This window comes from Ochotona princeps, chromosome 3 (genome assembly GCF_030435755.1).
Source record: "Ochotona princeps isolate mOchPri1 chromosome 3, mOchPri1.hap1, whole genome shotgun sequence".
Classification (NCBI taxonomy): Eukaryota; Metazoa; Chordata; class Mammalia; order Lagomorpha; family Ochotonidae; genus Ochotona; species Ochotona princeps.
The window spans coordinates 33,255,326-33,269,969 of NC_080834.1; the positions used below are offsets into that span (position 1 = coordinate 33,255,326).

Here is a 14,644-nt window from a genome sequence, read left to right on the forward strand (position 1 = left end):
GCAGTCTTCGAGTTCTTGCTCCTCGGCCGCAGTCCACTCAAGCTGACGTTTACAGGGCAAACTCTAGATGGGAAGACCAAAGGGGACAGAAGAAAAGCTTGAGAATGGCAGCTAGTGTTTCACCTGCTCAGCAGCAACCTGCACGTCCAGCCATTGAGACATGCGGTCAACAGAAAGCCCTGAGCTGCAGCATCTTCCCTCTAACAAAGGCTTTTGTGTAAAGTCTCGTGACGCAGCACAGTGATCCCCTTGGTCGGCTTGCATCCACTTGCACAAGCCCCCGGCCCTGACTTCACTGATGTGTCTCGGGGGATGGCTGTTGCTGGAAACAAGCACGCAGGGCCCCACATCCGCTTTTTGCTTCTTCTTCACAGCTTAAAGCATAAAGCGCTCACTGTCTGGGACATATGACCTCACGTCCAACAGCCTTCTGTTGGCCTCATTGTGCCCTCTCACCCTTCCTAGTAGCGCCTACCTCTAAGTGTCAGTCAACCAGACGGCCTAAAAGAGAAACCAGGCAAGGCTGTGAAACAGGCAAAAGCCTGGAGCCCACCTTGGACCACCACATGGGGGGTGAACACCAGGCTGCGAGCAGCAGCAGAGAGAGAAGTACTCGCTGCCACGGGCTCACCCGCAGGCCCTGGGGAGCCACACAGCCCAGGGGTGGTACAGTGGTTAGACATGCTCGACATGGGTTCAGGCCCTGGTTCGGCTCTTCGCCACACCTGGTGTGGGCCACTCTTCTGAATGTGAACACACCTCGGAGGTTTGGTGGAAGACTGCCTAGGATGGCCAGATATGCAAAGCCAGCTTAGCAAAATGCCTGGCTGGGAAGAATCTCTTGGGAAGTGGCACTCCATGTCTTGAACATCAACACGACCAGCATCACTATTAGGGAGTCGCTACTGCTAGAAGCAGGCAGTGGCACAGCAGGCAGGGTTTGTGCACGGCAGGCAGCTAGACCAGAGGCTTCCACAGGCACCTGTCTGTTGTGAGCACTGTGTAACAATCACCTGCGGGAGTTTCATTCTTTTTAAATTTTCATTTTATTTGGAAGGCAGAAGGACTGACATTAGGGTGAAGATTAATCCACCTCCTGTGAGCGCTGGTATCCTGTAAGAGTGATGGTTCAAGTCCCAGCTGCTTCACTACTGACCCAGCTCCCTGCTAATGAAAGGCAGAGAGAGAGAGACCTTGCATCCATTGGATGGCTTCCGAAATGTTTGCAACAATAACAGTGGACCCTGGGGCAGGCTGACCTGGATCATAAGTCCCAGGGCCATGTCTTGTCGCCTCCCAGGTTATGCATCAGCAGGAAGCTAGAATCGGAAAGAGCTGAGACTCGAATCCAGGTGGTCTGGACTTCAGCATCCCATAGCACCTGTTATGCCAAATGCTCCCCCTTGACCTGTGAAATTTCCCCAAGAACAGATGCCCAGATCCAACCACAACCTAACAGGCTCTGCCAATGGCTGGGGCCCAGGAGGCTGTGCTGTTACCCAGTGCCCCGACAACTCTGACCCTCCAGCAAGTTTGGGAACCACTGACCTAGACACTCCAGTCGTCACAGCTGAACACTTCAGACAAATGAAGATGCTGATTAACACAGCAGAACCAAGTGGTCATATGTTGAATCTGTTAGAGGGGCTTAATGCCTGGTTCCTGGAGCCTTCATGTACTGACTTGTCTCAACCCCACACCCACATCTTTGGGACCCTCCCGTATGCACAGTGATGGGGACCAGACTACCCTGAGAAGTGAGTCCTTCATGGACTTGGCAAGTATTTTGAGGCTGACTTCCTTAGCCAGGGGCACTAAGAACCCATGCCAAGGGGCATGAGAGTCTGTTGTGATTCAGGCATGGCCTGCAGGAGCTGGGCAGGGTACAAAGAAGTGGACAAATGAGAATAGGGGAAGGACAGATTGGGGAGCGATCAACAGACCATGTCAAGGAGTCACATTCTTTATGAGACAAGAGAGTTTCTTCTTAGCCCTGAGATTTCAAATGACATGTGGCTCCTCTCTTCCTCATCCCGCTCCCCACATTTCCAAGTGGACACACAGCTGCAGGTGTTTTTAGCACAGGTGCACTGTGTCCACAGCTATGGTCACACTCTCAAGGGTCCTGTGACGTAACACCCACGAGCAGCCACACTGGAACCAGAGCACACAGGACTGGGTATCAGGAGCTGTATGTGTGACACTTAAACAGGGCTGTTCTACTGGAGGGCACGTGGGGCCATGTGCCTTCATGCAGCCCTTCACACATGGAATGCCCAGCAAGTGGCAGGACACTGCTTGCACTGGACATTGGACAGCTGCAAGGCCTACATACCTGGCACCTCCCTTTAGTTTTCCTTCTTCTCAGATTCCTTCTTTTTCTCAGCCTCCAGCTTTTGCTGTTTTGCTTCCAGTCTCTTCCTCTGGTAGATTTTCACAGCAGCAAATGCCAGGCAGAGAATTAACGTTTTTGCTGCCAAGATATACAGCAGCACGGGCACATGTTCGATGGCCTGGAGGAGAAAAGAAACCGCTCTAATCGCTCTATCAGTGATATGGCATGCGTCTTTTATGTCCCTTCATCCAGCAAATATTTACTGAGCACCTGCTGTTTACCAGGCACAAGGCTAGGTGCTAGGGCTACACTGGCAACCATTCAGGCAAGGTCCCTGGTCCAGGTCACCAGTCACCAATGGTGCAGTTACAGCTCTGCCCTTCATCGACTCCCTTGCTACTGGCTCCACAGAGAGGAAGCCCAGCCAACTACAGGTGCAGTATCCCATGGGACTGGCTGGACAGTCAAGCCCCCTGCTTCTTTCTATTTCATTATTTGAGAAAGAAAGAGCAAGAGAGAGACCAGGAGGGTTTCCACACGTTGGTGCCCTCCCCAAATGGCCACAATAGTTGCGGCTGGGCTGAAGCCAAATCCAGGAGCCAGTCTTTCACATAAGTGGCAGGAACACAGTTCCTTGATAGTCCCCAGTTACTGTCACACACTCTGGAGTCTGTGACCCCAACGTCTGTCGGGCTCAGGGCAGAGAAGACTATGCATCATGCTGGCTCCCAGGGCCTGCGTCATTGGCAGAGCTGCAGCCAAGAAATGAACCCAGATAGCCCGATGTGGGATGCTAGCCGCTTAACCACCAGGTCTCACGCCCCACTTTCATCCCCGCTTCGGAGGCAGCATCAGGGTCCAGTGAAGAGGGCTGGGGCCAGGGCTTGCTGTAGAGCTCTGCCAGGCCACTGGCTGGCCGTGTGAGCTGGGACGGTCCCTGGACACGTCCGAGCTTCTGACTCCTCCCTCGCCAAAGTCCTGGACCTTCCCTAGATTCTCCCAGTTTAGGACACCATGAAGGTCTCTCGGTTCTGCACTCAGTCATTAGCACTGGCACTTGAAGGTAAGATAGAATTCAAGAGAACTCTACAGGTCAAAACACGGCTATTTGTTAACTGCCTCTGTAACTTCCTATTGGGCAGAAAACTTACTCCACTGGCCAGATGGCATCTAAGGAGTAACTACAGATTTGAATTGCTCACTCATTATACCTGTGGCTCTTACTATGAAATTCTACACCAGCATAGCATAATGGTATCTCAAAAAACAAAACAAAAACGCTGTGCTAGTTTCATAAGCATGGTTGGTACGACCTAAACAATAACGACAAGCTTTCTGTGTGCCTAACTAGTACTCTCCACATGCAGTGAAAGGGCATGTTTTAATTAAGGCATCAGTTGTTTAGAACACCAAGTAGGATCTATCCCAGCGAAATCATCAGGCTAAGTTATCAAGCATTATTTCGTATATAAAATGTCAGCACAATGAGATTCTACGGGAAGCGCACTTGAATCTCCTCCGATGGTCCCGCTAATGCTGACTGGAAATGGACGGTGAAAGGTGCAGCTGAGAGCAATGTGCTCACAGGTGCAGGGGGCTGGACGGGATTGTGAAGATGACCTAATGGAGAGAAGGAAAGTTCATGAAGGCTGAGCCAGAAGCACACAGCCATCAGTGCTGTGGCCAGAGTGGGGCCAGACGGTCCGGTCCCTCCCACTGGTGCACGGATCTCCCATTTGGGTGCAGGGGCCAAAGCAGTTGGGCCATGCTGAGTGGCAGGGAATTGAAATCAATGAAATCACACATGTGTACACAGACGCTGTATGTGAGTGTTTTATGGGAACCTGGCATGCTCCATGATTCCACGTGAGTTCTTTCATTCTTCATGACCCATAGGAGGCAGTCAGGCTGTCGGCTGAGGAAGAGCACAGTGTGGATGGTGAGGCAGGGTCTGACCCAACCCTGAGGGACCCGGTCATGCTCTGCTGCCCGGGGACACAGACACGCGCTGCTGAGTCACCAGGACACCTTCCGAGAGCTGCATCCCTAGGTGACATCATTGTGTGTACATCACAGTGTGCTTCCACAAACTGCTGGCTACAATGTCACTGGGAGACCTAATCCTTGCCGAGCACCGCTGTGTGTGTCTTCCACTGGTGCCATGTGATACACACTGCACTCTCACGACCCTCTCACTGCCACCATCTAATTATGCAGATACATGATGGCTTGGCTACTGAACTGACCAGAGAGGACTAGACTCATGGTATCAGACACGGAAATCTCAAGGCTGTGATACAATAAATATACGAGGGGTGTCACAGGAGGAGGGGCACTTCAAAGATTTAAATTATTTTACTTTAAATAAAAGGATAAGAACATATGAATATTCACTAATTGGATTAAGTTTGGTAGCCACTAATTCATTTTAAATAAAGAATATCTAGAACAGCGCCAGTGTTGCACTGCAACGAGTTCAGCTGCCACCTGAAATGCCAGCATCCCACATGGGTACCTGTTCAAGTCTCAGCTACTCTGCTTCTGCTAGAGCTAATTCTCCTGGGGAGCAGTGAAAGAAGGCCCAGCTACTTTGGCCTCCGCACCCAAATGGGAGACGGGGATGAAGCTCTTGGCTCCTGGCTTTGGCCCGGTCCAGGCTTGGCTCTAGAGGCAATCAGGGAAGTGAGAAAGCAAATAAAAGATATCTATCTCATTCATTCTCCCTCTCTTTAACTCTGTCTTTCAAACAAATGAAATCTTTAAAAAAATTTTTTTAAAGTACAGCAGCACTTAAAAATAAAGAAAGAAAACATAATATCACTGCCCAAAGAATAAAACACTAAAAAAAGTTACAAAGTCAAACTACAATTTTTCATCCTGGCAAACAGAAGCGGCTCTAAGGTCTCCAAGCTCTCGCTCCCCTCAGAGCATGGCTAACCTCACGGCTCCAGCCCTGTAACAATCCTCCAAGTCCACCATTCCGCAGGCTCCCATTCCGGGAAGGTATAGGTCCACTTGTGTCACAAAGCCACTGGGCTGAGCGCTAAAGTCCTGTCACGATGGAGCTTGCTTTACGGCCCGCAGTCCTCCACGACTCAGCACAGAACAGGAATGGAGGCACAGCAACAAAGGCACACGCCAGCGAGTGGTTTAGTCCTGCCTTCCTTCCCTAGGGACCAGAGAGAAGGTGGCCATTTGAGGACTTGAGGGCAGCGGAGCTCAAGAACCCTAAAGGCTAATGTCAAGAACATGGGGCCCTTTTCTGCACCTCCGGTGGGGGAGGGGAGATCTGTTCAGTCTTTCCAGCAAACTGTGTCCTTTGTATCTCTCAAAGCATGCAAACCTTTGGGGGAAGACAGTGTTGAGTGTTGGGTAGGCCAGATCTACCCTACTTTTTAAAGTGCCCAGTGCCTGTGAGGTGGCCATGGTTCACTCCTTTAACAATGAGGCCAACTCCTCTCTGGTACTACGAGCCAGGGGCCTATTTCACACACAAGGCTGCTTCCTGTATGCCAGGGTACTGTGCCTGTCTGAAGCTGGAAGGTTTGGGCAGATCCAGCTCCTGACCTGGAGACAGGTCTCTTGCAGGCAGGACTGGAATGAAGAGAAACAGCTATCTACATGGCATCCTGGACCAACAGCAGCAGCAAAGTACACTCAGGCCCCACGCCAGACCGAGGCTACCAGCAGCTGCAGGCCAGTCCTTTCACTGGTCCTCAAGGTGACTGTGACCGCCATCAGGTATAAGCCCTACCACCCTGGTGCACGCAACATGATGCTGAGAGCCTTGTTGACACGACCTCTAGTACCAGTCACCGCCTCTCGCCCCCACTGGCCTAGCCACTGCAGCAGGTGGACGTCCTCTGCCTCATGGCTGTTTCTCCCTGGTTGGCTTACATGGCCTCCCCGTCCCTCCTCCACCTCTGGCCCCACAGTGCATTCGGAGCAAACTGTCCTAGCTCTTCAACCCCTTCCCAGAGTCCTTCCTCTACTTCTGTCACTTCCACAGATTCTCCCTGGAGGACACAGCCCCGAGCTCTCCACAAGGGACCCTTCCTCACAAAAAAGGCTCAGGCCCCACAGAGCTGGGGTTGCAGGGGAGGTCTGCGCTCGCCTGCCTCCCTGCTTCCAGAAACTTCCAGTTCTCTTTACAATAGGTAGTCACTGCAGGCTATGAACAAGGAAATGCTTCTAATGGAATCAATTCCAGGATGCTACATTTGGAAAGAGACACACACCAGACTTGTATGTGGCTATTTCAAAAGGATCATGGAATTAACTTCATGTAAAAAATTTGTGAAATCCATGTATTATTCATAATATACATTTTCCATGAGTTTTTGAAGATTCCCTCTATAGGAAAAAAACTACTGCAAGAAGATAAACCAAAACCATTCACAGCCGTTATCTCTTGGTGGGGAGAGAGTACACGAATTTTAATACTTCCCAAAGTGGCTACCTTAAACATGTTAGTGCAGGCTGTCTTAAAAAAGAAAGAAAAGATTTATTTATTTTCATTGGAAAGGCAGATTTACAAAGAGAGGAGAGACAGAAGAAAATCTTCCATCCTCTGGTTCACTCTCCAAGCAGCCACAACGGCCAGAGCCGAGCAGATCCAAAGAGTGCCCTCCAGGTCTCTCATGCAGCACAGGGTCCCAAGGCTCTGGGCCATCCACCTCTGATTTCCCAGGCCACAAACAGGGAACTGGATTAGAAGTGGAGCAGCTGGGACATGAACTGGTGCCCACATGAGATGCCAGTGCTTAGAAGTAGAGGATTAGCCAGTTGTGTCTTTGCATGGGCCCTGGGTACAGGCTCTCTCAACTGGCCTCCACCTCACCTTGGTGCCTACAGGGAATCCAAGTGGCCCTCTCTTCCCTCTGTAGATCCAACCGACAAGCCCTGAGTAGGACAGCTGGCTCGGGCTCTCTGGCTACCACTGGACCTCTGTTCCCATCACAGAATCTAATATCTATAGGAATGAGGTGTGTATACTCTCCAACTCATCTAAGTGGTGCTTGTGGCTACAGCAGAGACTTTATTTTAAAATGACATTTAAGGGACCAGTGTGGTGGCATAGCAGGCAAGCTAATCCTCCATCTGCAGCAAAGGCATCCATATGGGCACCAGTTTGAGTTCTGGCTGCTCCACTTCCGATCCAGCTCCCTGCTAACAGCTACACAGGCAGAGGAGCATGGCCCATGGCCTTGAGCCCCTGGACCCACATGGGAGACCCAGAGGAAGCTCCTGGTTCCCAGCTTCAGACTGGGACAGCTTGACCATTGTGGCCATAGGAGTCTTGAACTACAATAGTTGGGGGATCTTGCTCTCTGTCACTCTCTCTCTAACTCTGACTTTCAGATAAAATAAACACATCTTTAAAAATAAGGAAATCAGTAAAATAAATGAAATATAAGTAACATGATTGTAAAAAGAACAATTTAGGCTACTTAAATGCAAACTAAGCAAATGTTTTTGAAAGACTCAAGTTTGATTGGAACAAGAAAAAAGAAAATGGAGAGAGAGAGAGAAGCTATTTACAAGTGTAAAAGCTTAGGGAAGCTGGCAGGTATTTGGTGTACATGTTCAGATGCTACTTGGAATATCGACATCCCATCTCCAAGTGCCCGAGTTCCAACCCTGGATCCCTTGTTGATTCCAGCTTCCTGCCACTGCCCACCAAGTGGTGCAGAGGGTGACAACTCCCAACAGCTGGTTCCTGCAATCCCCTGGAACAGCCTAGTCATGTGCCGGGCTTCCGGCTTTGACTTGGCCCATCCCCAGCCTTGGTGGGAGTTTGGAGAATGAACAAGAGGAAGAGAACACATGTACTCTTGTTATTTCTGCCTTTTAAATAAATTAAAAAAAACATTTTAAATTAAAAAACAAAAACTAGAGAAGAAACACAGAAATCTGGGAAGATTTTGTACAGAGATGCTCCACAAGATCTTAGTTTAAACGAAGTGGCATACGCCGGGCCGTTTATCCACAACAGGCACAATGTGCTTCTTTCTGCCCCAGAGGTGGCATGGCTGGATTCTGCCCACGGTTCTCTAGAAGGTTCCTACTGCCAACTTCTTGTTGTTTCCTCACAAAGCAGAAATAAGGAGAGGGAGCTCTCTGGGTGCCTGGCATAAGAGCACTAACCACAGTTATGGCAGCTCCGTCCAATCAGGTTGCACCTCCAAATGCCATCATGCTGGGATTATACGGAAGTCAGGAGGACTCATTAAGTCCATTCCACTTGCCTTCAACCAAAATGTACAACCGCAGGACAGGCGTTGAGGCCACGCTTTTTTCAAGTAGGGCAAATCTGAAGTTTGTGCACGCATACTCAAAGAAAAGGCTTGGCTTTCTTCCAGAAGTGTTGAAATTAAATATATACCTCTGTTCTGACTCAAAGCATCCAATATCATTATGCTTCTGTCTGTGCTGTGGTGTGGTGGATTAAGCTGCACTCTGCAGCACCACCAGTTTGAGTCCTGGCTGATCCGCTCCCAATCCAGTTCCCTCTAATGGCATGGAAAGCAGCTGAAGGATGGCCCAAGTACTTGGCCTCCTGCACCCAATCGGAGACCCAGAAGACACTCCTGGATCCTGGCTCTGAACTGGCCCACTCCTGGCCACTGCAGCCATTTGGAAGTGGATTAGTGGAAGGAAGATCTCTCTCTTGCCCTCAGTCTCTGTCTCATAACTACCTTTCAAATAAATATTTTTTAAAAACATAAATATCATATGCTTTCATTTCACTTTTATATTTATTCAGTCTATTTATATCCTGTTTTTACAATCCAAAGAAAAATAAAAATCCAAACCGTAATTGTTTATATCTATCCTCACCTTCCAGTTCATGGTGGGCCACCTGTGAATTGACTCCTGATCAAGGAAGGGCCCTCCCAGAACAGCGCATAAAGAGAAGGAGCTGGGAGGTCAGGTGCAGAGAGCTAGAAGGAAAAAAAAATGCAGAGGTCAGCTTGACAGCAGGCTCTTCGGGGAGGCAGGTGGACATCCTGAATAAGGCAGCCTAGGGCTGGGGAGTGACTTAGGAGGCCCGGGAGAGGGACCCACCTGGCTTCCATGCAGCAGAAAGTACTCAGTAACCAGCAGGGGTGGCCGTGCCACACCTAAGGGGACACCTGCTCCCATGCACGCTTCTGAGGACTCGCGACCCAAGTGCAAAGCTGTCCGTCCACCCACCTCCTGCCCTGTACAAGGCTGGTTTAGGGAGGAGGGCTGATGGGTCTCTCAAGTCTTAGGAATAGCAACTGAGTGCATCTTGGTTTTGAAAAACAAAAAAAGTTTCTAGAGGAAACAAAGTACATGACAGGGGAGGCAAAAGGGTGGGGGGCAGTCCAAAGCAAGTAAGCAAGTAAGGCATATGTGGAATTTCTTCTCAAAGCACAAGGAGGGGCCAGTGGAAGGGGAGGCGAGCGGGACAAGGCCGGGACCCTGTGGAGTGCAGGGTGTGCTCCAGGGTCTCCTCTGTAGCTCTTGTTAGAACAGAACACCTACCCCAGAGGTGGTAGACACGAGCTCGGGTTGTAGAACTTCACACTTGCTCAGGGCCTTGGTCCCATCTGTGGGTGAAGAGAGGAGGACCCATCTGAAACTCACACACAGTGACCACGGCTTCACTCTCCCGTGGCCGCCCATCCTGAGCTGAATGGACTCAGCTGGTCCTTGCATCTGCCCGAGCAAGTATAGTCTTTTATTTCCAGTCCAAAGGAGCAAAAACAAACTTTCAGTCAAGATCTGGGGTCTTAGGTAGGAGTGGAACTCAAACCCATGCAGTCAGTCCCAGAGCCTAACTATAGAGATCTTCAAAAAGCTCATGGGAAATGTGTACTAGAAACAACTACGCATAGATTTCTACAATTTGTGTGCCCAAACATTTCAGTTCCACCTCCCACGTACTTTTGAAGTACCCCTGTATGCTGAGTGCCTAGAGAGCTTATATTTAGAAAAAAAAGGGAGGGGGGTGGAGACACTTGTCTTTCAGTGAATTTAGAATTAAGAAATAAAACAGAAAATGCCACAGGCCTACAGAACGGGGAGAAGGTGAACTTCAGGAGGGATGTTGTAGGGAAATTTTCAACCATAAAGGCATCCAGATAGAAAAAAAGTTCACACTTCTTCTGTTCAAGATTGCAGCAGCTTGGAAACGAGCCAGCAGTCCGCACACGATAGGCTGCTTATCCGCCCGATAAAAGTCAGATATGCGAATATGAAGAATTTAAACTGCAGATCTGTTCCAATGTGGTAGCGGTGACTGAAGGTGCTTGTTACCCTTGTGTGGACACGGCTCGCTGGCCTAAGCAGCAGCAGATTGGGAGCCTAACATGCTACAACCTGTCGCTGGGATTTCCACCCCAAGAAATCTCTAAATATCTTAGGGCTTAGCCATGTTACATTGTTTAGAAATATTTAAGGTCTTGTAGCTTTTTACTTCTGCAAACCCTGCCTAAATGGGTTGTGTGCAAACACAGAAGAGAGGTTTGCCTGTTCCCGACTCATTTTCTGAGACCATATAACACATACCTAATGGTATTTTAAAAAAATTATTATCATGGTCAAGGACAACCATAGGTCCTAAAAGGATGCTAGTTGGAATAAGTGGAAGTGACCGTCCAGCATTCTGGTCCTGGCAGACATGGACTACGACCATGGACAAGGCGCTCTGCGTCCCTACGCCTCAGCTCTCAGTCAATGCTGCTTCAGAGGCTGGGCTGTAAACCCCAACACCCCTGTGCTGAGCACACAGAAAACACAGATACACAGCAACCGCCAACACAAGGATAAACACCTCCACTTCCATAACGGCCAGGTCTCATTCAAAGACATCAACAGGGCAGCCATCACAGTCCAGCAAGGCACAGAATGAAGAACAGTAACCCGCAGGCCAGGAGGTAGGGACCACCAAGGGCAGGGCACAGGACCCAGGGTACACCACGAACCCTCCCAGCCCAAGGGTGTTCCCTGATAAAAATCAGAATTCCAAGAACAATTCTGCAACTCTGGAATTCCTATCTCCCCACCTTCTCAAGATGGAAAACATGCACTGGCCGACTCCCTAGGCTTCACACCTAGATTGGCAAGAGATTCAAAGGCAATACGCCATCGACACCAGCCCTGCTCATTGCCACTCTGAGTGGCAGCTTTCCCAACTCCTCAAATCCCCCAGCCCCATGTCAGTCATTTTCAGAGCACGCTGCAGGCCTGCTGGCAAATGAGGATTAAGACAGCTAAAAATATCAGCAAGCGATCTGCACCGCTATCGTAGGCACATTGGATGCTGCACTAGAAGCCAGGGGCAGCCTGTAGCCATCTGAGGGCTGACCTGCAAAAAGCCACCAACACGAGGACAACTGTGAGCAACCACGCAGAATCCACGGACAGCGGACTCTGAAACGCCCCTGGGCTACCCACAGTGCTTCAAACTCAGAAACGGCAAATGGCTTAGGTACACCTGCCAGTACTTCCAGGTCCTCCTTTTCTAGTTTCTCCTAAACACCACAATAACAAATCCGACTCGTTTATGTTGGTGAGGTCAGTAAAAGGAGATGGTCAATGTCAGGCCACCAGCCACAGGGGTGGGTCTGGGAAGGGGGGCTGCCTGCTGAGCCTCCGGCATCACTTGGGCTTCTAGAAGGGAACCAGCCCCACTACGTCCCAAAGCGAGGGACTCCGGCTGATGAGTACTGCTGGGGCTCAGGCCGCCCCATCTTGATGGCTTTTGCAGCCCGGCCCTCAGATACACAGCAGCAGAACCCACCAGAACCCCCAGGCCCTGCAGGACGAGGCTGGGGTCACCGTTGTCGGGGAAGGGGGGGTCCCTCTGGGCTCCTCGGGAACCTGGGGTGACCAGACCACAGGGCTCCCCAGAAGGTCCCACTCATCAGACCCGAGGAAGACGGCCAGGGGCTGTCATGACTCCCGGCACCTGTCTGCCTGTCCAGAACCAACGCTGCGCCCGGCCCAGGGCCGCGCGGGCCTCAGAGCGGAGATGGCAGTCCCTGGGCGGCCTGGCCAGTCAGGGACACACCGCCGAGAGTGGAGACCGGCTGGCGTTCGTCTCGGAAGGGAAACGCCGACACAAGGCCGGCGGCGCGCCAGGCTTCCGTCCCCGACCCTATCACCAACACCTACCGCTCCCGGCAGCAGAGCCCCTGGCACGGGGTCGGCGCATAAACCACAAAGCTCACGACCCGGTCTCGGAAAACTACAGGTCCCAAAATGCACCGCTCGGCGCGCAGGTGCAGTGGCCCCGGCCGCTGACGTTGGCGCTCCCCGCACGCAGGCGCAATAGGCGCCGTCCGTTTGTGACGCGCGGACTTGTTTCAATGTGCTGGAGCAGGGTAAGAATGGCCTCGGTGTCTCGGAGCTCCTTCACTCTCAGCTTTCCTGCTTTCTCTGGATGCCTCCTGGCTGCTGGCTTGGATTGGGGCACCTAGGTCCCTCTAAGACGGTTCTAAGTTAGCAGTCATGTGAATCCTTTCAGTAACCAAGTTTGTTATCATCTGTCCTTTTTGTCTTTTAAGAGGTAGCTCCTCTCCATCTCTTGGCTCACTACGCCAGGTTTCCACACTGGCCAAAGCTGGGAGCTGAGAACTCATGCCAAGAATCCCACGTGGGTGGCAGGCACCGATAGACAGAGCCATCACTACCATGAGCCCCAAATCAAACCCAAGTTCTCCGATGTGGGAGTTGGGCTTCTCAACTGGAGTCTTAACTGCTAGGCTAGACACCTGCTCCCTATTCTTGGTTCTTCGTGAGGTTGAAGCCATATGGGATTCCGCCTTGTTTAAACCTGACTCGATGCATGTAACAGTAGGATATGCCAGTAACAGCAATCCAGGTTCCCAGATGGTTTTATTCAACAAATAATTCAGAATCACTTGCAGGGTTGGAGCACACGTGGTCCCTGTCACGTGGAGAATCGCGAGACCGGACCCTGGAATGCAACAGAGCTTCGGAAAGCTCGTGGAAAATAGAACTAAAAAGTGTATTTTGGAGGAAAAAAAGCACACACACATTGAAATCCAGGCATACGTACTAAAGATCTTCAAACAGTTTTTGGAAATGTGTATTATAAATCAATCTTTTCCAAGAAAAGATTTATTTTTATTGGGAAGGCTTGTTTGCAAAGAGGAGAGAGAGAGAGAGAGAATTTTCTACCTGCTGTTTCATTCTCCCAGATAGCTGCAATGGCCAGGGTTGAAGTGCTCCAAAACCAGGAGCCAGAAGCCTTTTCTGGGTCCCCCATGTGGGTACAGGGTCGCAAGACTTTGGGCCACCCTTCACTGCTTTGCCTGGCATGAACCTGCACCCATATGAGATGCCAGTGCTGCAGGCAGGGATTAGCCTATTTAGCTGCTGCTCCGGCCCCCATAAACGGATCTTGTAATCCCATCGTTTTATGCACTTTTTGAAGCCCCTTATACAAGGATAAGGAGATAGAGTGTCCGTAGAGTTTTCATTCTGTGCTCAGTTCACCCTTCTGGGATGAAGAAATTGAGGCGAGCAAGATGAAATGGTTGGTGCCATACAACAAGTGAATTGCAGTGCTAAACTGAGATTTGGACCTGGTAGTCTAAATGTAAATGCCACTTTGACTCTAGCGATGAAGTAGAAAATATTAGGGAATCGTGGGTGCAAGCATAAATTAGAGCGGATGAGGGATGTTTGGGCTTGGCCGCAGTATCACCTGGCAGAAGCTGGCACTGGGGACTAATTCTGTCAAGTCAAATCACAGAACCACCCAAAGAGTGCATAAACCGGGACTGAGAGAGACCTGGGAGGGAAAAAGTGGGTTCCCCCTTCCTGGGTCACTAGTCCCGTGGGAGGGCATGAAAACTTAGACGGGGGCTGAGGTGGCTAGACAGAGAGGCACTCAACAACATCCGTGAGGGCTGGATGGTTGAGTTGGTTAGATGGAACTAAGCTTTAATACCCATTGACAAGTACAAGAGCCAAATGGGATGGGGGACAGACTGGTCTACTGCTATACATACTGGCAAACCAGGGTAGGGGGTGGGCCTGATGTGGGTTATTGTGGGTCGCCCCGACTAGGCTGCAGCTCCCACTGGTTGATGTAAGGGCCGAATATGTGCTGGGCAGAACCAGACTGGACTGCAACACCCATTGGTTCCAGTGCAACTCGGGACCGAAAACAGAACCAACACAGCAATTGAAACCACCAGCTGATCGGAGTGATGGACTGTGCCGGCCCCTGTGCTTGCTAGAACATACAAGAATCTGGTCTGGGAATACCTCAAGGTTTCTTTGGAGATCTCCCCAATCGAACTGCGG

The 14,644-nt window shown here is 50.5% G+C and overlaps 1 protein-coding gene across 4 annotated transcripts; it reads right to left on the bottom strand.

Annotated features, from left to right (window-relative positions):
- Positions 1 to 12,606, bottom strand: SMIM11 (small integral membrane protein 11). Of its 4 annotated transcripts, none has more exons than XM_004594124.3 (5): positions 12,482 to 12,598; positions 9,848 to 9,912; positions 9,176 to 9,279; positions 2,336 to 2,513; positions 1 to 63 (listed from the first exon to the last, which is right to left on the bottom strand). In XM_004594124.3, the coding sequence occupies exons 3-4, from the start codon at positions 9,185 to 9,187 to the stop codon at positions 2,349 to 2,351; spliced, it is 177 nt and encodes a 58-aa protein (XP_004594181.1). In that variant the 5' UTR covers positions 9,188 to 9,279; positions 9,848 to 9,912; positions 12,482 to 12,598; the 3' UTR covers positions 1 to 63; positions 2,336 to 2,348. The 4 variants fall into 4 exon arrangements, with proteins under 4 accessions (XP_004594181.1, XP_058517649.1, XP_058517651.1 ...); XM_058661666.1 differs by lacking the exon at positions 1 to 63 and adding an exon at positions 1,238 to 1,319 and having other exon boundaries at positions 12,482 to 12,599; XM_058661668.1 differs by lacking the exons at positions 1 to 63; positions 9,848 to 9,912; positions 12,482 to 12,598 and adding exons at positions 1,238 to 1,319; positions 12,108 to 12,126.
- Positions 12,607 to 14,644: the final 2,038 nt, after the last annotated feature.